The following is a 22675-nucleotide window of genomic DNA, read 5'->3' on the forward strand; positions in this document are numbered from 1 at the left end:
GCAAAGGAGAAAAATAACTGGACTGTTGCTCAGTGGTCCAAGGTGTTGTTTTGAGATGAAAGTACATTTTGCATTTCAGTTGGAAATTAAGGTCCCGGAGTCTGGAGGAAGAGTGGAGAGGTACACAATCCAAGCTGCTTGAGATGTAGTGTGAAGTTTCCACAATCATTGATGGTTTGGGGAGCCATGTCATCTGCTGGTGTAGATCCACTGTGTTTTATCAAGAACAAAGTAAGCGCAGCAGTCCACCAGGAAATTTTAGAGCACTTCATGCTTCCCTCTGCCGACAAGCTTTATGAAGATAGAAATTTCATTCCCCAGCAGGACTGGGCACCTGTCCACACTGCCAAAGGTACCAATACCTGGTTTAAAAACAACAGTATCACTGTGCTTGATTGGCCAGCAAACTCGCCTGACCTTAACCCCATAGGGAATCTATGGGGTATTGTCAAGAGGAAGATGAGAGACACCAGACCCAACAATGCAGACGAACTGAAGGCTGTTATCAAAGCAACCTGGCCTTCCATAACATCTCAGCAGTGCCACAGGCTGATCGCCTCCATGCCATGTCACATTGATGCAGTAATTGATGCAAAAGGAGACCTGACCAAATATTGAGTGCCTTTACTGAACATACATTTCAGTAGGTCAACATTTTGAATTTTAAAATCATTTTTCAACCTGCTGTTATAAAGCATTCTACTTTACTGAGATGATGACTTTGGGGTTTTCATTGGCTGTAAGCTATAATAATAATAACGATTTTAATTTCTATAACACTATCATATTCCCCAGCACTTTACATTTTAGAGGGGACTTGTACAGATAATAAAAGACATTACAGAATAACAATAATCACAAACAGATACCAAGAGGAATAAGGGCCCTGCTCGCCAGCTTAAAATCTATGAGGAAATAGGGAGAGGATGGTAACAATTGCTTTCATTCTGACTAGACATAATTTAATAAATCGGGTGTTCACGTAATGCTGCATGACCGGTTACCAGCCAGAATTTGTAAAAATACAGACAAAGAGGGCTATTAATTGCATAAAGCCTGAGAGAACATGATACCAGGGTCCTCGCTATGAAAAACATTTTGAATGGGCAATACCGGGATAGTTAAATAAATGTGTTGAGGTGGTAGAAAAGTCTGAAGAATTGCATTTTTAGGGTATGCTTAAAACTGTAGGTATTGGGGTTTAATCGAATTGTCCTGGGTAGTGCATTCCAAAGAATTGGTGCAGGATGTGAGAAGTCTTGAAGACGGGAGTGGGAGGTTCTGATTACTGAGGATGTTAACCTTAGGTCATTAGCAGAACGAAGGCCACGGGTAGGGTGGTAGACTTAGGGAGGAGACGTAGGGTGGTGCTGAACCATGGAGCGCTTTGTGGGTGAGAGTGGTAAGCTTCCATTGAACACTGGAGTGGATGGGCAACCAGTGCAATGACTGGCACAAGGTAGAGGCATCGGTGTAACAGTTTTTGAGGAATATGATCTTGGCTGCAGCATTCAAGACAAATTGGAGAGGGGAGAGTTTCGTAAGAGGGAGACCAATTAATAGAGAGTTACAACAGTCCAGACGAGAATGAATAAGAGCAACAGTAGAAGTTTTTGCAAAGTCGAAAGTAAGAAAAGGTCGAATTCTAGAAATGTTTTTGAGATGCAGATGACAAGAGCGAGCCAGTGATCGGATGTAGGGGATGAATGAAAGCTATGAATCAAGTATGACCCCAAGAGAGCGGGCATGTTTCTGGGGAGAAATGGTAGGACCACACAAGGAAATGGCAATATAGGCATAGGTAGGTTAGTAGAGGGAGGACACACAAGGAGTTCAGTTTTTGACAGGTTCAGTTTCAGATAGAAGGAGGACATGATGTTCGAGACAGCAGTAAGACAATCACTGGTGTTTTGTAATAACGCAGGTGTGATGACAGGAGTAGATGTGTATAACTGGGTGTCATCAGCATAGACATCAGGATAGAGATGGCACTGGAAACCAAATCTACTGATTGTTTGTCCAATAGGGGCAGTACACAAGGAGAAGAGAAGGTGGCCTAGGACTGATCCTTGAGGAACCCAACAGTAAAGGGAAGATGAGGGGAGGAGGAGCCAGCAAAAGATACAGTGAAGGAGCAGTCAGAGAGATAGAAGGAGATCCAGAAGAGAACGGTGTCCTTGAGGCCGATGGAGCGGAGCATAATGAGGAGAAGCGGATGACCCACAGTGTCGAATGATGCAGAGAGATCCAGGAGAATTAGCATGGAGTAGTGACCATTAGATTTAGCTGTTAGTAGATCATTAGAGACTTTAGTGAGGGCAGTTTCGGTAAAGAGCGGAAACCGTATTGAAGAGGGTCAAGAAGAGAGAGATCTGAGAGATAAGGGATTAGACGGTAGTGGACCAAGCATCCCAAGAGTTTAGAGATGAAGGGAAGGTTAGAAACGGGTCTATAGTTAGCAGCACAATTTTGATCGAGGGATGGTTTTTTAAGTAATGGATGCATGATGGCATGTTTAAATGAGGAGGGAAAGATACCGTAAGAGAGAGAGAGGTTGAATATTTTTGTTAGGTGAGTGGTGACAACAGGGAAAAGGGACTGGAGGAGATGTGAAGGAATAGGGTCATTGGTTCAAGTAGTAGGGTGATAGGATACCAGGAGCCTGATCACTGGTTAAAGTCAGAGAGTGAGCTAGATCCAGTGGGAGAGGGAGGACAGTTAATGGTATGAGGGGATTGGGAGAAAATTTCCTGTTGGATATGGTCAATTTTTTCTTTGAAATAATTGGCCAGATCGTCAGCGTGGAGATCCGTGGTTGGGGCTCGCACTCTTGGGTTGAGAAGGGAATGAAAAGTGTCAAAGAGACGTTTAGTATTATTGGATAGTGAGGTGATAAGGGTGTTGAAATAGGTTTGTTTGGAGAGGTGAAGTGCAGAGTTGTATGTTTTAAGCATAAACTTATAATGGATGAAATCTTGGAGCAGATTGGATTTTCTCCAGACATTCGTCGCAAATGGAGCACCGCTGTAGAAGACGTGTTTACAGAGTGTGGCAGGGTTGTCACTGTCTGTGCCGAGTTTTTCTATGTACTGTATAGGCAGTGCAGCTTCATCCAGGGCACTTTGCATTGGTTCACTATAATGTTTCAGTGCAGAGTCAGGACATGAGAGGGAGGAGATTGGGGCCAATGATGACTGCAAATTCTTCATAAGTGTCTGGGTGTTAGTGGCATGTATATTTCTATAATTGTGGAAAGTAGGGATGTCCTGAGCAGGATGACAGTTTTTGACAGAAAATGAAAGAAAGTTGTGGTCAGAGAGCAGGAGAGGAGTCGGTAAAATCATACACTGAGCAGAAATGGGAGAAGACTAGGTCCAGGGAGTTTCCATCTTCATGCCTAGGAGAGTTAGTAAGCTGTGAAAGGCCGAAGGAAGAGGTTAGCGATAAAAGGTGAGTGGCAGATGGGAAGAGGGGAAAAGCAATGTGGATGTTAAAGTCTCCCATGATGAAGGTGGGGATGTCACAGGAGAGAAAATGTGGAAGCCAGGTGGCAAAGTGATCCAGGAACTGACTGGAGGGACCCGGAGGACGATACACAACACTCACATTGGGATGGTGATGTAGCGCCTGACAGTGTGTACCTCAAAAGAAGGGAAGATAAGTGAGGGTACTTGGGGGATAACCTGAAAGGTACATTTGGGTCATAGGAGCAGACAAACGCCTCCACCTTCTCTGTTTTCTGATCTTTGGGTATGAGAGAAGTGTAGTCCACCGTATGAAAGAGCAGCAGCGGTGGTGTCTGACTGCTGGATCCAGGATTCAGTAAGAGCCAGAAGGTTAAGAGAATCCGAGAGCAAGAAGTCATGGATGAAGGAGAGTTTATTACACACAGAGAGAATTCCAAATGGCACAATTAAAAGAGACAGAAGGCATGCAGGGAATATTAATGAGATTTGAGGTGTTTCTGAGTGTAGGTTTGACTTACTATAACATGAAGGGCCGGGGTTGGGAGAGATAGCACCTGTGACTAGCCATAATCTTCAACATTAACAGAAATAAACACTTGAAATAAATCATTCTCTTTGTAGTGACTCTATATAATATGAGATTCACTTTTTGTATTGAAGAACTGAAATAAATTAACTTTTTGATGATATTCTAATTTTGCAAGAAGCACCTGTACAAATGAGACATGGTATACACAACTTTATCCACCTGGATGATATTAATTCTGGCCTAATGGCCAGGCCGCACAGAAATGCAAGCTAATGCGTTGTGTTCGGCACTGTGTCTCGATGCTGAAAATGTGTCCCACAACTACAGAACCAACCAATACCTGTATAAATTAAAAAAAACACCAAACATTATTAATATCTTTTAAAAGGAATCTGTCACCCCCTGGGACGTATGGGACCTATTAATATGGGCATATAAGTAATAGAAATGTTAAACTAGCCCTACTTGTATGCCTCATATTAGCAGTCTTGTTGTTAAGAAATGTTATATTCTTTCCTTATGCTAATGATTTCTCCCAGGCCCTGTGGCGTACAGCTCCTGGAAGAAATCCCTGCCTCCTGTCTTCATTACAGTACTACCCCCTTAACATGCACATCAGTTCTGGTGCTGGAATCCCACGCCTGCGCCCTGCACTCCCTCCACAATAAGTAACTTTTCCTTCCTTCTATGGACACTGCATTCAGGGATCTTTTATGTATTTAAGTACATTATTCTGTAATCACCCAGACCAGGACCTGTCATATTTGCTGTCTATGGGGCTGAAATATTAATGAAGACTTTTCCCTTCCCCCATGACAGCACACTTGAGAGAGGGAATCCGCCCAGTCAGGACAGGAACCCTACTGAAAATAAAAGGGAGGTACCTCTCCATCGCTTCAGCTGGGTTTCCTGTCCTGACAGGGACTCTCGTGCAGAACACGGCGGAAGATATTTTTTCTATTTACCCACTCCCGTCCCGGCGTGGAAGAACAGGCAGGTCCCGCTGGGACGCTGAGGACCCGCGGACGGCACTTCCAGCACCCGAGGACCAGCGCACAGCTGGTCCTCGGGTGCTGGAAGTGCCGTCCGCGGGTCCTCAGCGTCCCAGCGGGCGTCGGTGCAGCACGGTCGGGTGTCCAGGGCTCCTCCATGGCTGCCGCGCCGCCCTCCCCCCTCTGCCGGCGTCCAGGAGCTCCAGGAGGGGCAGCCGCTTCCGGGTCGCGTGTCTGACATCACCCGCAAGGCAAACTGGGAGTGTACATGCAAGCGTGATGTCGGGGGCGGGTGCCGGATCCAAGATGGCGGCGCCCATGGAAAAAAAACGCTGGCCGGCAAGAATGATCCCGGCGGCGTGGCGGGAAGGGGGGGGGGGGAGGGAAGGACAATCGATGGGCAGCGGAGGAGGCGGGGAGTGCAGTGGATCCCTCATAAATGGGGGATGAACACAGAAGATGCACTCATGCCCAGAGGTTCATCTTGGAAGTGGGGCAGCACGAGCAGCAACAGCCGCCGTCACAGCAGCAGCAGCAGGAGCTCTAGCCAGATGCCTTGCTGAGCCACCAGCATACCAGGAAAGGTAGCTGCTTGAGTGGTAGGAGCGGCAGTCGTCCTGTCTGGTAAGACTCCTCGGTGTCCTGAAGGGACATTGTACGTGCATCTGACCAGCCTCAGAAAATCGGTACCCTTGACTGACAGCGGAGGTAAGTGATCTACGTGAATGTCATCTTATGGTAAAGGGCTCCATTTTTTCTGCTTGATCACTAAGGGTCAAGGAAGTCTAGCGGTAAAACAAAGAACAGAAAATGTGCCCTTTCCAAAGACCCGCATGCAGTTCCGTGGTAGAAGGATCTCTGCGCTAACTGCATTAATAAGACCATACAGGAAGAGACCCCTAATTTCGCCACTAGCCTTAGGGCCATAATACAGGTGGAAATAAAAGACTCCTTAAAAATAGCCCTTAAAAAAACGAGAAAAAGCTGCAAGGTGCCTACGGATTCGGAGGCCTCTCTAGGACAGGAAGGTCGGGAAAGATCCCTATCTCCCTCTACCACCTCCTCCTCTCCCCAGTCCTCAGAATCCTACTCGGACAGTGACATAGGGGGCAGACCATGTTTTCCAACTGAGGATGTAGAGACTAGTTAAAGCAGTCAGGGCTGCAATGGGCCTAAAGGAAGAAAAAACACCTAGGTCATTAGAAGATTTTATGTTCGGAGGTCTGGAGGAAAAAAAGAAAATGCACATTCCCTGTCACTGCGAAAATAAAGGCATTGATTGATAAAGAGTGGAAAAAACCCGAGAGGTCGAGTACTTTACATTCTTCATCAAAGAGGAGGTACCCCTTTGAGGAGAAAGACTCCGAAACTTGGGAAAAAATCCCTAAAATTGATGGCAACGTGGCCTGATCTTTAAAAAAACTGTCCCTTCCATTAGGGGATTCGGGCGTACTAAAGGACCCGCTTGACAAAAAAGCAGATGGTTTTTTAATACACATATGGGAAGCATAGGCAGGGGAGTTAAAACCAGCAATAACTGGGACATGTATTGCCTGGGCTCTCATGATCTGGCTACAGCAGATAGAGTACCAGCTGAGGGATAAAATACCAAGAGACGACATCCTAGCGAATATGACCTTAGTGCATGGAGCAGCAGCTTTCTTAGCAGATTCCTCAGCAGATTCTGCAAGATTAACAGCCAGAGCAGCGGGCTTGTCCAATGCAGCAAGAGGAGCCCTGTGGCTCAAAGGTTGACCCGGGGATTTACCGTCCAAACAAACTGTGTTCCATCCTGTGTGACGGTCAAATCCTTTTTGGTAAAAGATTAGAAGAAATCTTAGAACAAGCAGGGTACAAAATGAAAAGCTTTCCCAGTTTCTCTAAAGAACCCAAAAAGCCTTTCTTTCAAAGGAGAAGATGTACTAGAGGTCGTCCCCCAGGAGATAGGAAAAATTGGGACTTTAAAGATAGAAGAGGGTCGGGCTACATGTTCAAAGGCCCCTCTACGTCATCAAAAAAATCACCCCAATGACATTACATCAGAGGGTGGGGGAAGGCTCTCTCTCTTCCACCCGGCCTGGATAAACATCTCTCCCATTACGTGGGTTTTAAATATAATCAAAGATGGTTTAAAGATAAAATGCATCCGTCCACCCAGGCAAAATTTCATAGTGACACCCCGAAGGAAGTCCCAGCAGGAACAATCGGCTCTGGAGACAGAGGTCTTGGGACTTGTTCAGAAATGTGTTCTACAGGAAGTCCCGATTCAGGAGGAGGGAAGGGGATTTTACACCCCCATTTTTTGATACAAAAACCGGATGGTTCTTTGAGAACCATTTTAACCTGAAGAAGCTCAATCAGTCAGTAGAGAATTGCTCCTTCAAGATGGAGTCTATCAACACGACCACAAAAATCCTGTTCCAACACTGCTTCATGGCAGCAATAGACTTGAAAGATGCGTATTACCATATCCCAATACATCGGGAGTATCGGAAGTACATGAGGGTAGCACTCTATGTCCAAGGTCAGGTCAAACACTATCAATATACAGCCCTTCTATTCGGCCTGTCTACAGCTCCCAGGGTCTTCACCAAAGTGATGGTCAAAGTAATGTCATACCTTCGATCCCGCGACGCAGTGCTTGTCCCATACCTGGACGACTTCCTTTTGGTGGGGAGGTCAGAGACCCACTGCACCCACCAAGTAAGAGAAGTAACCAACTCTAATAGAGTTGGGATGGATAATAAGTGCCCCAAAGTCAAGATTAGCGCCAGAAAAAGTGCAATCCTTTCTAGGGTTAATACTGGACTCCGAGCGACAGCTCTGCCTCCTGCCAGAGAACAAGGTAGTTAAGATAAGGAACCTCGCTCGTACAGCAATACAACAGCCAGCAATGACTCTAAGGAATTCAATGTCCCTACTAGGCTCATTAACATCATGCATACCGGCAGGCAGTAGGGTGGGCACAATTTCACCTGAGACAGCCGCAGTGGGAAGTTCTGTCAGTGCAAAAGTTATTAAAAGGACATTTAGAAGGAATCTATATCTTTCCTTGGACGTAAGAGATTCCCTAATCTGGTGGACTGTGAAGGAACATCTGACATTGCGGGTCCGGTGGCAGAAACCAGTCGAGGACAATATCACAACCGACGCAAGTGGTATAGGTTGGGGAGCACACCTGAGATCCCTCTCAGTACAAGGAACCTGGTCCTTGCTAGAAAGGAATCACGTTTCAAACGAGAAAGAACTATGGGCAGAGGAAAAGGCCTTGAGACATTTTCTCCCCTTGCTTTGGGGCCGCCATACTCTGGTCATGACAGTCAATCGAGCAGTGGTAGCTTATGTCAACCACCAGGGGGGACGAGGTCCCAGGGACTCATGGAGGTATCAGATATGCTATTTCAGTCAGCAGAACAACATCTTTCACGGCACTGCACATAAGGGTGTCGAAAATATACAAGCAGACTTCCTGAGTCGCAGGGGCTTGAGACAGGGGGAATGGTCCTTAAACCACCAAATTTTCCAACAAATAGTACAAGCCTGGGGCAAACCAGAAATAGACCTGTTTGCCACCTCACACAACAAAAAAGTCAGGAAGTTCTGCTCCCTAAATCCAGGGGAACATCCTTTTGCAGTAGATGCCCTACTAATACCCAAAAGGTTCACCGAGGAAGTCTAGAAACTTCTTCCACGTTCTACCGTAGATCCTAGATGTTATAGGTTTTCTACTTTTCAGTAGGGTGGAGACTATTCCTGGTGAGAATCCTTGGCGACTCAGTAATGCCCTCTCAAATTCCAGGCTGTCAGATGGAAGCCCTTCACTTGAGAGTGACTCACTGGCCCCTGGGTAAGCAGGTCTGGAACCTATGGCAGAATCCATGGGTCTGTTATTGACATCTGCCTTAGAAGGGAGAACCATGGCCTCCTCGGCCAAAACAGAGCTATGAGAATTACTCTCGCTTGATCCTCTCTGATCTTCCGGACTACTGTCGGATTTATTACAATCATGGGGGAACGCGTAGGCCAGAGAGAACCTCCAGGGGATGTAGCTCCAGTGGGACCCATCCTAGAATTTCTGCAGGTGGGGTTGCAACTCGGGTTAGCAACTAGCACCCTTAAGGTTCAAGTTTCAGCCTTGGGGGCCCTATATAACTGCAACCTAGCATCAAATAGGTGGGTTTCACGGTTCATAAAGTCTTGTAGTAGGTCTAGGCCGGTTATTATCCCGAAGATCCCTCCTCGGGATCTGAATCTAGCCTTAGATGCCCTAAACAGAGACCCCTTTGAGCCTTTGCAGGAGTTGTCACTAAAGTTACTCACTCTTAAAATAGTGCTACTGGTAGCCTTAATATCAGCCCGTAGGGTAGGTGATTTACAGGCCCTGTCTATATGCCCTCCATATACTCAAACTTTCGAAGACAGAATAGTTCTAAGACCAGTCCTTAAGTTCTATAGAAGTCAGGAGATTACTTTACCATCATTCTGTAATAATCCTAGGAATCTTGGGAAACAAAAGTTCCATACATTAGACGTGAGGAGGTCAATGTTACAATACATGTCCATGACCAGTCAGTGGAGGAAAGACCAGACCGTATTCGTAGCCTTTCAGGGTAGCAGAAGAGGGTGCGGGGTAGCTAAAAGTACCATTGCCAGACGGATCAGGGTGGCCATTAGTTTATCCTACTCTTCGAGTGGCACTCCGGTTCCTGAAGGCATCAAGGCTCACTCCACCAGAGCCGTGGCTACCTCCTGGGCAGAAAAGGCTGAGGTATTGATTGATCAAATTTGTAAGGCCCCTACCTGGTCCTCACCCTCAACTTTTTTCAATCACTACCAGCTAGATCTATCCTCCTCTGCTGACCTAACCTTTGGTAGAAGGGTGCTGCAAGCGGTGGTCCCTCACTAAGGTGTTTCATTCTACAAAAGTCTCTCAGGTGTGCTGTCCTGGGGGAAGGGAAAACACCAAGGTTACTTACCGGTAGCCGGTTGTTCTGGAACCCATGACAGCACCCGTATATTCCCCCCCTTCGGTGTGCACTATAGTTTGGGTGTTTTTAGTTGATATAATGTGGTGATGGTTTTGCCATGTGTACTAACCAGGGAGGCCTCTCATGCTCTGTAAACCAACTGAAGGGAAGGAGAGGTACCGCCCTTTTATTTTCAGTAGCGATCCTGTCCTGACTGGGCAGATCCCCTCTCACAGGTGTGCTGTCATGGGTTCCAGAAAAAAACGGCTACTGGTAAGTAACCTTGGTGTTTTCCTTTCAAACACAATTGAGGTTGTTTATCCTGGATTTTTACATGATGGTGGTAAAGGTAGACACATTCATAGTTCGCAGCTAGAAATCATTAAACAACATTTTCACAGAAATCTTAATATTGGTGCTATGTGATTAAGGCTATGTGCACACGTAGGAAATGTGGTGCAGAATTTTCTGCACTAAATCTGCATCTCCTGGCAGAATCCGCAGGTGCGTTTTTTATGCGTTTTTAGTGCAGATTTTACCACTGCAGATTTCTGTTAATGGAAGGGTGCAGAAACGCTGCAGAAACGCACAAAATAAGTGACATGCACTTCTTTGAAATCTGCAGCGTTTCTGCGCAGATTTTTCTGCACCATGTGCATAGCTTTTTTTTTTTCACATTGATTTACATTGTACTGTAAATCACAGTGCAGTTCTGCAGCGTTTCTGCAGCAGAAAAATCTGCTGCAGTTCTGCATCAATTCTGCACTAAATCTGCATCGTGTGCACATACCCTTACACACGTACTATTTGAAGTTGTAAATATTTGGAATATTACCTGGCAGAGCTCGCACCACATGCTGACCCCTCCATTAGCCACCTTGTCGGTAAGAATAAAGTAAAGATTGCTGGCTGTAAGTCGTAAGGTGCATGATTTGGTCAACTTTGTTATTGTGTTTACAACCCCTAAAAAACAAAGGAATTTTTTTAAATCCAAAAAGCATGATAACAATCTGCAGAAATAGCAATACTAGAAAACCAGTCAGCTCTTTATTTTTGTCTTTAACCAGATTTTGCAACTTTGTATCACTAAAAGTGACAAATTCTTTAAAAACTTGTCTAAAAATGCATCATATTGAAAACTCTACCAGGAATCTTAGTTCAGGCTGGGACTGGTGTGACATGCTTAAAAATGTGAGATGGTAAAAGTCGCCTTTCATGAATTTGTCTAATATATATAGACTAGCTGTTTCCAGCCAGCTAACGCTCGGCATGCTCATTGCCATCTAATTAACGCTGCTAGTGATTAAAGGGAACCTGTCACCCCCCCAGTTGTTTCAAACTAAAAGAGCCACCTTGTGCAGCAGTAATGCTGCATTCTGACAAGGTGGCTCTTTTAGTTCTGGGTGCTGTAACTTGAGAAATAATCAGTTTTATAATTTGTCTGAAGTACCTGGTCCTCAGTCAAGTGGGCCGGCGTTTCCCCCCTGCTTCAGACAGCACACTGCTGTCACTCACATCTTCTTGGCGCCGCCTCCTCCTCACCGCTGTTTTCAAAAGTAGCCGGCGCCTGCGCTCTTATCCCCTGCCTGGTGTAGGCGCAGTGAGTGCTGCCCGTCTTTCCTCATATGCAGTCCAGCTGACTACGCCTGCGCGGCCGCCCTGCCTGTGAATCCCAGCCCCGCAATGTGAATAAATCTTAAGTCACTGCGGGGCTGGGAATCACAGGCAGGGCGGCCGCGCAGGCGCAGTCAGCTGGGCTGCATATGAGGAAAGACGGCCAGCGCTCACTGCGCCTGCACCGGGCAGGGGAAAAGAGCGCAGGCGCCGGCTACTTTTGAAAACAGCGGAGATGAGGAGGCGTCGCCCGGCGCCAAGAAGATGTGAGTGACAGCAGTGTGGCGTCTGAAGCAGTGGGGAAACGCCGGCCCACTTGACAGAGGACTAGGTACTTCAGACAAATTATAAAACTGATTATTTCTCAAGGTACAGCACCCAGAACTAAAAGAGCCACCTTGTCAGAATGCAGCACAAGGTGGCTCTTTTAGTTTGAAACGACTGGGGGGGGGGGGGGGGCTGTGACAGGTTCCCTTTAAACTAAAGTAAATAATGACAACATTCAATAGCACTTACGCATTAACTTAAAATGAAGCTAATAACAATAATAATAATTAAATATCAAAATAATACTAAGGCTAGTTTCACATTTGCGTTTAAATCCGCAGCGTTTAAAACGCATCCGCAAGTGGTGGAAAAAACACATATAAACGAGTACAAACGCGGCGTTTAGACGCATGCGGTATCGCATGCGGTTAAAAAAAAGCCGTGTTTGTGTGCGTTTATACGCGTCTTTTCCTGCGTTTGCGTTTTTGGTGCGCATGATGAGAAATTTCACAAGAGAAAAATCAAGATAACCAGACACCGCCAATGGGACTACAGAGGGCGTGTATTATGGGATCTCTATATAAAGACCCTAGGGCTACTGAAATCTTAACAGTTTGCTACTGTATCCTGTGTCATGATGGATCTTCGCATGGAGAGCTTTTATTTCAACCTGGATTTAAGCATCAAGCTGTTTCTTGCCTGTGCTTTTGCTTGGGAGCAAGACAGAAATCGCGAAAGATGGAGAAGGAGACAACGTAGGCGTTTTTGGAAACACCCCATTATCGAACTACGTGAGAGCCGTGGAGCCTATCACACGCTGTATGCCGAGCTTAATGCCAACCCGGAGAAATTCCAGGAATACACAAGGATGTCACAAGACTCATTCCGGGATTTGCTTGCTCGTGTCCAAGAAGCCATACGGCAACAGGACACCCAGCTCCGTAGAGCGATTCCACCAGAGGAACGTCTGCTGGTTACATTAAGGTACGTTCCAAATCTAAACCAATGACAGTCCAAATTTTGTGTTTTCTGACATGCATGTTTTGGGTATTTTCCTTTCTTTCTTTAGCGTAACCACACCATAAATAGAATAGATTGTAATGTTTTTTGGGTTTGTTTTTCTTACAGATTTCTGGCCACCGGAGAGAGTTTATCATCCCTCCACTTCCAATACCGGCTTGGAATATCCACCCTGTCTGGAATAGTTGCGGACACCTGCCGGGCTTTGTGGAATGTACTCCGGGATGAGTTTATACCCCTACCCACCTTGGACATGTGGCTTGAAATTGCGGAAAAATTCTGGAGTGTGTGTGATTTCCCCAACTGTTTAGGAGCGGTGGATGGAAAGCACATCCGCATTATTAAACCTGCCAGAACAGCATCGGAGTATTTCAACTATAAAAAATATTTTTCTGTTGTGCTCATGGCAATAGCCGATGCGAACTGTCACTTCATCGCCGTGGACATTGGAGCTTTTGGCCGTGGCAACGATTCCCAGACCTTCAAGAACTTGGATATGGGCCGCCGTGTGTATGGCAACAATTTCAATTTTCCCCCGCCACAACCTCTCCCCAACACTCAAGGTCCACCAATGCCGTTTGTTATGGTTGGGGATGAGGCCTTTCAGATGTGTGAAAACCTACTGAAGCCCTATTCCAGTCGGGACTTGAACCACACTAGAAGGATCTTTAACTACAGACTGACCAGGGCCCGAAGAACAGTAGAGTGTACCTTTGGCATTCTGGTCGCTAAATGGAGCATTCTTGCATCAGCCATAAATCTAAAAGTGGAAACAGTCGACGAGGTGGTCAAAGCCTGTGTGGTTCTGCACAATTATATAATGGCTAAGGAGCAACCCAACATTGAACTGGATGAACCAGTTGCACACCCACTGCCCGATTTCCAGCATCACCCGCTGCGGTCAACTGCAGCAGTTGGTCACATGCGGGACCAATTTGCTGCCTTTTTTGATTCAGATATTGAACGTGTGTCATGGCAAGACAATGTTGTGTAAATGTCCTGTTGTAATTAGATCTGTACCAGTAATTTTCTGATATGAAAATAATATTTCTCATTAATAAACTTTAGTTTTGGTTGTGTTGACCGTGTCTCCTATGTTTTTCCTCTACAAACCAAGGCTGTCCTAAAACTGGCAGTATTTGGTCTGTATTTAATATCAGTTTTTGTAATCCAAAACCAGGAGTGGGTGATAAAGGCAGAGGTGCTAGGTATTATGTTAATATCATAAATTACCTCTAATTGTTCCACTCCTTGTTTTGGCTTACAAATACTGATATAAAACACTGGCCACATACTGCTAGTGTTATGGCAGCCATGTTGCTTTAGTGGTAAGCTTGTTGACGTCATTGCGTCCTGATTCCATTCTGCTGTATCAATTGGACACAGACTGAAGAGACAATCACTGTCACACTAAAGAGATCTATACTCATCAAGTCAGGTGTCAGAAATAATGAATTCATGATGCACATATAACAGCCTCATGAATTCACTATTTCTGACACCTGTGCAGGTGAGCATAGATATGCAGTGTGTGACCACCATTGTCCCCTCAATTTGTGTGTAATAGATTATGTATAAAGAAGAGAAAATGGTGGTTATACAAGGCAGTTCTCTACTCACAGGTCAGGTGTCCTAACTAATGAGTTTTTTGACACCTGACCTGTTCAGTAGAGTTCTGCACTGTATTTCCACCATTTTCTCTTCAGACTGCCACACTAGTCACAGACAAGAAGAGATTATGGAGATAATACATCTAATATTTTTGGGCCCACCTCATATCTGTATACTAAAGATACACAAAGCCGCAGTCTTTTTTTTAATAACTACTGGAGATATGATGTGGCCCAAAAAGTAAGTGTGTGGCGAAGTTTCTTAGTCGGCGCACGGTGTGTGTTGCCGGCAAAGACACAATAAACCAAACATAATTGTGGCAAATCAAATTTTTTTTATTTAACAACCAAAAAATGTATTTACTGCGCCAGCTTGGGGTAGAGTGATGTAACGGGGGGTGTGAAGCACTGAGGCCTGGCTAACCGTGGACGACGCAGAGGTGGCAGGAGAAGGGGCAATGAAACTAGAAGGGTCTGGAAGTTCGGGGATGGGGCTTGACACATGAGAGGCTTGAGACGCACTGGAAGGGTGAGACAAACCTGACATTACAGACACATTGGGAGGTGAAGGGGGAGGAATGCTAAGAGTCCTGTTTTTTTTGTGTGTTTTTTTTTTGGTTTGCCTGGTTGTGGGATGTCTTGGTGGGCTCATATGGCGTGGCGTGGTGGTGGGTGACCTGTCAGGGTCGGGCTGCACTGTGTCAGAGTCCATAGTGCTTGTAGATCGTGCAGCCATGCCAGAGTCCATAGTGCTCGTAGAGCGTGCAGCCATGCCAGAGTCCATAGTGCTCGTAGAGCGTGCAGCCATGCCAGAGTCCATAGTGCTCGTAGAGCGTGCAGCCATGCCAGAGTCCATAGTGCTCGTAGAGCGTGCAGCCATGCCAGAGACCATAGTGCTCGTAGAGCGTGCAGCCATGCCAGAGTCCATAGTGCTCGTAGAGCGTGCAGCCATGCCAGAGTCCATAGTGCTCGTAGAGCGTGCAGCCATGCCAGAGTCCATAGTGCTCGTAGAGCGTGCAGCCATGCCAGAGTCCATAGTGCTCGTAGAGCGTGCAGCTATGCCAGAGTCCATAGCGCTTGTAGAGCGGAAGGCCATGCCAGGGTCCTGCGTCATCGTGGTGGTGGCGGTACGGAAGGCCATGCCAGGGTCCTGCTGCATCGTGGTGGTGGCGGTACGGAAGGCCATGCTAGGGTCCTGCTGCATCGTGGTGTCAGTGGAGGAGGTCCAAGCAGGAGCAGCGGTTGTCATGGTGGTGGCGGTGGGATGTCCAACTGCACTCGGCATGGTGGTGGTGCTGTAGTGGTGTCCGGCTGTGGAAGGAATTGAGGTGGCCGTGCAGTGGGATGCAGCAGAGGTCGGCATTGAGGTCAATCGTGACAGTGAAGGCACAGGTAGATATGCCGCCACTGTCTGCTGGAAATACCGACTCTGCTGCATAGCCTGCACGTAAGCAGCATTGCAGGCCTGCATGACACCCAGCTGGAGATCAGGAGTAAGGTGTTCCGACATGCCCTGCTCAATTTGGTTAAAAAAAATGATGTGCTGGCCTCTGGAGGTCGGCTTTCACTTGATCAAGGCTTTGTTTTGCTGACCTCCTGGATACGTGCATTCAAGAGGCTATGTGAAACATACATTCGGTCAACCAAAGCCTTGATTGCTTCGTGTAAAACCAAGCTCAAGTGCAAAAACTCGGGCATGAGTGACCTGTCCGAAGCCCTCTGCTGCTGCCGGGAGGAGCCCCCCAAAAAAGGGGCAGTGGAAGAGGACTGCGAAAGGGGAAGACCTGATGGACCAGCTCCCTGGTCTCCAGTTAGTGTGGAAGGCCCACTTGCTGCTGCGCTGCTGGATGGCTGGGATGGGTCCGTGGCTGTCGGATGAAGGACCGCTCCAGAACCTGGGCCAACAGTAGTGCTGTATGTGCTGTGAAAAAAGGAAAAAGAAAATCAATACCAAAAATTAACCAGGCGCAAAATCCTGTGGAATATAAAAATACAGATTATGGCAATACAATACAACCTAATGCACGTGATAAATACTTACGTTCTCTGGGCAAGGACCGGTCTCAAAAATGCCAGAACTCGATGGTATTTGTATCTTCTGATCCTTGCTCCTGAACCACTGGGAACACGGCTCTCTTGACGCAGGTCCTTGTTGAAGCGGTCCTTCATCGAACGCCAACGTGTTTTGACTTTGGCCACTGTTAAAAAAAAAATAAAAAAATTGTGGTCAGAAAAAGGACTTTGGGCTGTGCTCACACAACTGTCTGTGATGACAGAAACTCCTGAGAGTTTCTTTCATCACACACAGTCGAGTGAGCACAGCCAAGGTCTCTGCTGCTTCACACTGCAGTGCAATACTTACCAAATGCATTTCGGACCCGTGTCGGGGCGTTGTCCCAGCCATCCCACATCTCTTTGGCCACCTCATTCCATAAGCGCCGGATCATGACGTTGTTGGAGTGCAGTGGATCCCGGGTGTCCCACAACGGGACTCGCTCCTGGACCAGGGAGATGAGGAGGTCATTCTCAATAAGATCATCCTCCCGTTGTGAAACCTAAAAATTAAATAAAGTCATTAATGTTTGCTCAATTAACATAAGGAAAAGAAAAAAGATGCTGAGAAATGGCATGAATAGGAAAGTCAACATACAAAAGGATTCCAGAAGAAAAAAGTAAAGAAATACGAATGGAAAGAAAGGAAGATTCAAGAATATTACACTGAGGATACAGTAAACAGTCAGCCTTGTATACGTACCCGCTGCCGTCTTTCCATCGGACCTTGACTCCTGCCCTGTCTCTGCCGCAGTAGAAGAGGAGCTCTAAAAAAAAGAAAAATTCAAATTGTCACATGTGTAGATGTGACAGTGAATACTTACCAATCTGACGAGGCAAGTACTCACCTCACTGACATGCTCGACTTCAGACGGCCCAGGAAGAAACTCCTCATGAGAAGAATCCGAAGAAGACATTCTGATGCATGTAGAAAGAAAGAAATGGCATAAATTAGGACATGTAGAGAAAGAAAATAGAAAATAAAGGCATTGGCTAGGATATACTCACATTGTTCAGAGGCTTGTTTTCTCAAAAGTGCTGTTGTCTGTATGCTCTGCTTGGCTGTCCGCTGTGGTCCGTCTGCTCTGCTTGGCTGTCTGCTGAGAAGTGACCTGCAAATGTCCACTCCCTCCCTTTATCACCTTGTATGTGGGGGGGTGGCTTATCAGTGTCTAGACATGTTTTTCTCTTGTGGAACGCATGCGTTCATGAACGCAACCAAACGCATGTGCTTGTAAACATATAGACAGCAATGAGTTTTTTTGTCGCAAGCCTTGCGCAATGGACCGCTTGCGTTTCCAGGCGGCAAATTGACGCCTCTAAAAATTACTACATGTTGCATTTCCGCGCCAAGCCGCAAACGATGAAACGATGCATGCACCGTCAAACGCGGCAAAACGCGAACAAACAAAAACGCATGCGTCCCTAATGTTAAATATAGGAATATACAACACATGTGGATATATGCGGTACAAACGCTGTGCACACAACCGCAAATGTGAAACCAGCCTAATACATTTTATTCACAGTGTAAAATGAAAAGCAAACTGGATTCGTGTGGTAAATAATGTGTGGGACAGAGCCTCGTGTGGTAATGTGTGAGGACGGAGCCTCGTGTGGTAATGTGTGGGGATGGAGCCTTGTGTGGTAATGTGGAGGGACGGAGCCTCGTGTGGTAATGTGTGGGGGCAGAGCCTCGTGTGGTAATGTGTGAGGACGGAGCCTCGTGTGGTAATGTGTGGGGACGGAGCCTCGTGTGGTAATGTGGAGGGACGGAGCCTCGTGTGGTAATGTGTGGGGGCAGAGCCTCGTATGGTAATGTGTGAGGACGGAGCCTCGTGTGGTAATGTGTGGGGAAGGATCCTCATGTGGTAATGTGGTGGGGGGGCGGGATTATGTGTGGTAATGTGGTGGGGGGCGGGATTATGTGTGGTAATGTGGTGGGGGGCGGGATTATGTGTGGTAATGTGGTGGGGGCGGGATTATGTGTGGTAATGAGGTGGGGGCCGGATTATGTGTGGTAATGTGGTGGGGGGCAGGATCATGTGTGGTAATGTGTTGGGGGGTGGGATTGTGTGTGGTAATGTGGTCGGGGGGCGGGATTGTGTGTGGTAATGTGGTGGGGGGCGGGATTATGTGTGGCAATGTGGTGGGGGGGCGGGATTATATGTGGCAATGTGGTGGGGGGGCGGGATTGTGTGTGGTAATGTGGTGGGGGGCGGGATTAGGTAATGTGGTGGGGGGGATTATGTGTGGTAATGGGGTGGGGGGGCGGGATTATGTGTGGTAATGGGGTGGGGGGGCGGGATTATGTGTGGTAATGTGGTGGGGGGCTGGATTATGTGTGATAATGTGGTGGGGGGGCAGGATTATGTGTGGTAATGTGGTGGGGGGCGGGATTGTGTGTGGTGATGTGGTAGGCGGGCGGGATTATGTGTGGTGATGTGGTGGGGGGCAGGATTGTGTGGGGTAATGTGGTGGGGGGGCGGGATTGTGTGTGGTAATGTGGTGGGGGGGCAAGATTGTGTGGTAATGTGGTGGGGGGCGGGATTAGGTAATGTGGTGGGGGGCGGGGTTATGTGTGGTAATGTGGTGGGGGGCGGGATTATATGTGGTAATGTGGTGGGGGGTGGGATTATGTGTGGTAATGTGGTGGGGGGCGGGATTATGTGTGGTAATGGGGTGGGGAGGCGGGATTGTGTGGTAATGGGGTGGGGGGCGGGATTGTGTGTGGTAATGGGGTGGGGCGGCGGGATTATGTGTGGTAATGGGGTGGGGGGGCGGGATTATGTGTGGTAATGGGGTGGGGGGGCGGGATTATGTGTGGTAATGGGGTGGGGGGGCGGGATTATGTGTGGTAATGGGGTGGGGGGGCGGGATTATGTGTGGTAATGGGGTGGGGGGGGCAGGATTGTGTGTGGTAATGGGGTGGGGGGCGGGATTATGTGTCATAATGTGGTGGGGGGGCGGGATTATGTGTCATAATGTGGTGGGGGGGCGGCATTATGTGTGGTGGGGGGCGGTATTGTGCGTGGTAATGTGGTGGGGGGGCGGGATTGTGTGTGGTGATGTGGTAGGCGGGATTATGTGTGGTGATGTGGTGGGGGGCGGGATTGTGTGTGGTAATGTGGTGGGGGGGCGGGATTGTGTGTGGTAATGTGGTGGGGGTGGGATTGTGTGTGGTAATGTGGTGGGGGGCGGGATTGTGCGTGGTAATGTGGTGGGGGCAGGGATTGCGTGTGGTGATGTGGTGGGGCGGAGCTACTGTGCAGGGGGCAGGATTAGCGAGTAATCACGATGCCTCATATATATAGATAAGCAAAGTTGTCAAGGGAATAATAAAAATGATATAAAAAGGGACATCTGAAAAAAAAGACTCGACTACTAAAGCATCTTAAAAAAAAACAAAAAAAAAACACGACTACAGAAAACTGGGGAAAAACAAGGCTGCTGCCCAAGGGTGCTTTCACACTAGCGTCGTACGACGCACGTCGCAATGCGTCGTTTTGGAGAAAAAACGCATTCTGCAAAGTTGCCCGCAGGATGCGTTTTTTCTCCATAGCGTTGCATTAGCGACGCATTGCCACACGTCGCATCCGTCGTGCGACGGATCCGTCGTGTTTTGGCGGACCGTCGGCACAAAAAAAGTTACATGTAACGTTTTTTTCTGCGTCGTGTCCGCCATTTCCGACCGAGCATGCGCGGCCGGAACTCTGCCCCCTCCTCCCCGGACATCACAATGGGGCAGCGGATACGTTGAAAAACTGCATCCGCTGCCCCCATTGTGCTTTTTTTTTTTACAGTATGTGTCGGTACGTTGGCACAACGCATTGCGTCGTACGACGCTAGTGTGAAAGTAGCCTAAGCTGCAACTAATTGGTGGGGTCCCAGATACAGCCCCCCTTACAGATCTGATATTGATAACCTATACTAAACATCAGTTAATCAGAAAACCCCCTTTAAAAGGGTTATTTAGGACATTGATATTGTCACACATAGCCACATGTGGAGTTTAGCAGATTACATGGAACTTTTTCCCAGACATTGAAACATTGGAATGGAAAACAAATCCAGATTAAAGGGAACCTGGCACGTCCTTTGTTGCTTGAGGCAATGTGCATCACTAACAAGGCACTGGGGGTTAGTTTAATAGCAAAAAAGGACGTGACAGGTTCCCTTTAAAGGGAATCTGTCACCTCATTTTGGCCCTATAAACTGAGGCCACCCCCTTTAGGGGCTTATCTACAGCATTCTGTAATGCTATAAATAAGCCCCCGAAAGTTAATAAAAGATAATAAAAACAAGTTAGATTATACTCACCCAGGGGCGGTCCCGGTTTGGTTTGGGTCCAATGGGCATCGCAGGTCCGGGTCCGGCGCCTCCCATCTTCATGCGATGACGTCCTCTCCCTTGCTTCTGTCGCGGCTCCTGCGCAGGCGTACTGATTTGCCCTGTTGAGGCCAGCGTAAAGTACTGCAGTGCGCAGGTGCTGGGAAAGGTCAGGGAGGCCCGGTGCCTGCGCACTGCAGTACTTTGCTCTGCCCTCAACAGGGCAAATCAGTACGCCTGCGCAGGAGCCGCGAAAGGAAGCAAGGAGGATGAAGACATCGTATGAAGATGGGAGGCGCTGGACCCGGACCTGCGACGCCCATCGGACTGGACCGCCCCTGGGTGAGTATAATATAACCTGTTTTTCTTATCTTTCAGGTTACATCTGGGGCTTATCTACAGCATTACAGAATACTGTAGATAAGCCCCTGATAGCAGTGGCCGCAGTTTATAGGCCTAAAATGGGGTGACAGTTTCCCTTTAAAGAAGCACTCCCACTGTGTGTATATAGTCAGTATATTAATATACTCCCACTGTGTGTATATAGTCAGTATATTAATATACTAATATATAATATACTGTATATAGTCAGTATATTATATATATATATAATACATATAATCAGTATATTAATATACTAATATAAAATATATATAGTCAGCATATTAATATACTCACCTGAAATCCAGCACCAGTCCCCTTCTCCTCTTCTCAGTGACGTTACCACTTTTCAGACTGTCCAGCTCACTCAGTACGCTACGTGTCAGCCGGAAGTCTCTTTTACAATTTAAGGCCGGCGTCACACTAGCGAGTTTTACGGACGTATGAGCGCAGAAAATACGTTCAGAAAATACGCATTGCACACGGCCCAATCATTCTCTATGGGGCAGCTCCTATCTGCCGTATATTACGCATCCATAATATACAGTATGTTACGGCCGTAGAAAATCGCAGCAAGCTGCGATTGTCAGCGTATTGCGCAAAAAATCCGCCAATGAAAGTCTATGGGGGCGAGAAAATTACGGATTACACACGGACCATGCGTGTGACTTGCGAGAAATACGCACCGGTGTTCTATAGAAAAGCCGGTAATTCAGTGCGGTGTACAGTAAAATCACACTGACAGAAAACAAAATAGAATAGGTAGAATAAATGTGTACACATAGAATAGGTATAATATACAGTGCCTACAAGTATTCAACCCCCTGCAGATTTAGCAGGTTTACAGATTTGGAATTAACTTGGCATTGTGACATTTGGACTGTAGATCAGCCTGGAAGTGTGAAATGCACTGCAGCAAAAAATAATGTTATTTCTTTGTTTATTTTTTTTTTTAAATTGTGAAAAGTTTTTTCAGAGGGTCATTTATTATTCAACCCCTCAACCCACCAGAATTCTGTTTGGTTCCCCTAAAGTATTAAGAAGTAGTTCAGGCACAAAGAACAATGAGCTTCACATGTTTGGATTAATTATCTCTTTTTCCAGCCTTTTCTGACTATTTAAGACCCTCCCCAAACTTGTGAACAGCACTCATACATGGTCAACATGGGAAAGACAAAGGAGCATTCCAAGGCCATCAGAGACAAGATCATGGAGGGTCACAAGGCTGGCAAGGGGTACAAAACCCTTTCCAAGGAGTTGGGCCTACCTGTCTCCACTGTTGGGAGCATCATCCGGAAGTGGAAGGCTTATGGAACTACTGTTAGCCTTCCATGGCCTGGACAGCCTTTGAACGTTTCCTCCCGTGCTGAGGCCAGGCTTGTCCGAAGAGTCAAGGCTAACCCAAGGACAACAAGGAAGGAGCTCCGGGAAGATCTCATGGCAGTGG

The 22675-nt window shown here is 47.0% G+C and overlaps 1 protein-coding gene across 4 annotated transcripts in view; it reads right to left on the minus strand.

Annotated features, from left to right (window-relative positions):
• HUS1 (HUS1 checkpoint clamp component) overlaps positions 1-22675 on the minus strand; it is a 113058-nt gene that overhangs the window by 78653 nt on the left and 11730 nt on the right. For all 4 annotated transcript variants that reach the window (XR_013216891.1, XM_077269415.1, XM_077269412.1 and 1 more), the window contains exon 2: positions 10791-10918. Coding sequence is in view for 3 of the 4 variants with exons in the window: in XM_077269412.1 (XP_077125527.1) it covers positions 10791-10918 (128 nt within the window). In the remaining variant the exon portion in view is untranslated. The remainder of the gene's footprint in view (positions 1-10790; positions 10919-22675) is intronic.

Source organism: Ranitomeya variabilis, chromosome 6 (assembly GCF_051348905.1).
Source record: "Ranitomeya variabilis isolate aRanVar5 chromosome 6, aRanVar5.hap1, whole genome shotgun sequence".
Classification (NCBI taxonomy): Eukaryota; Metazoa; Chordata; class Amphibia; order Anura; family Dendrobatidae; genus Ranitomeya; species Ranitomeya variabilis.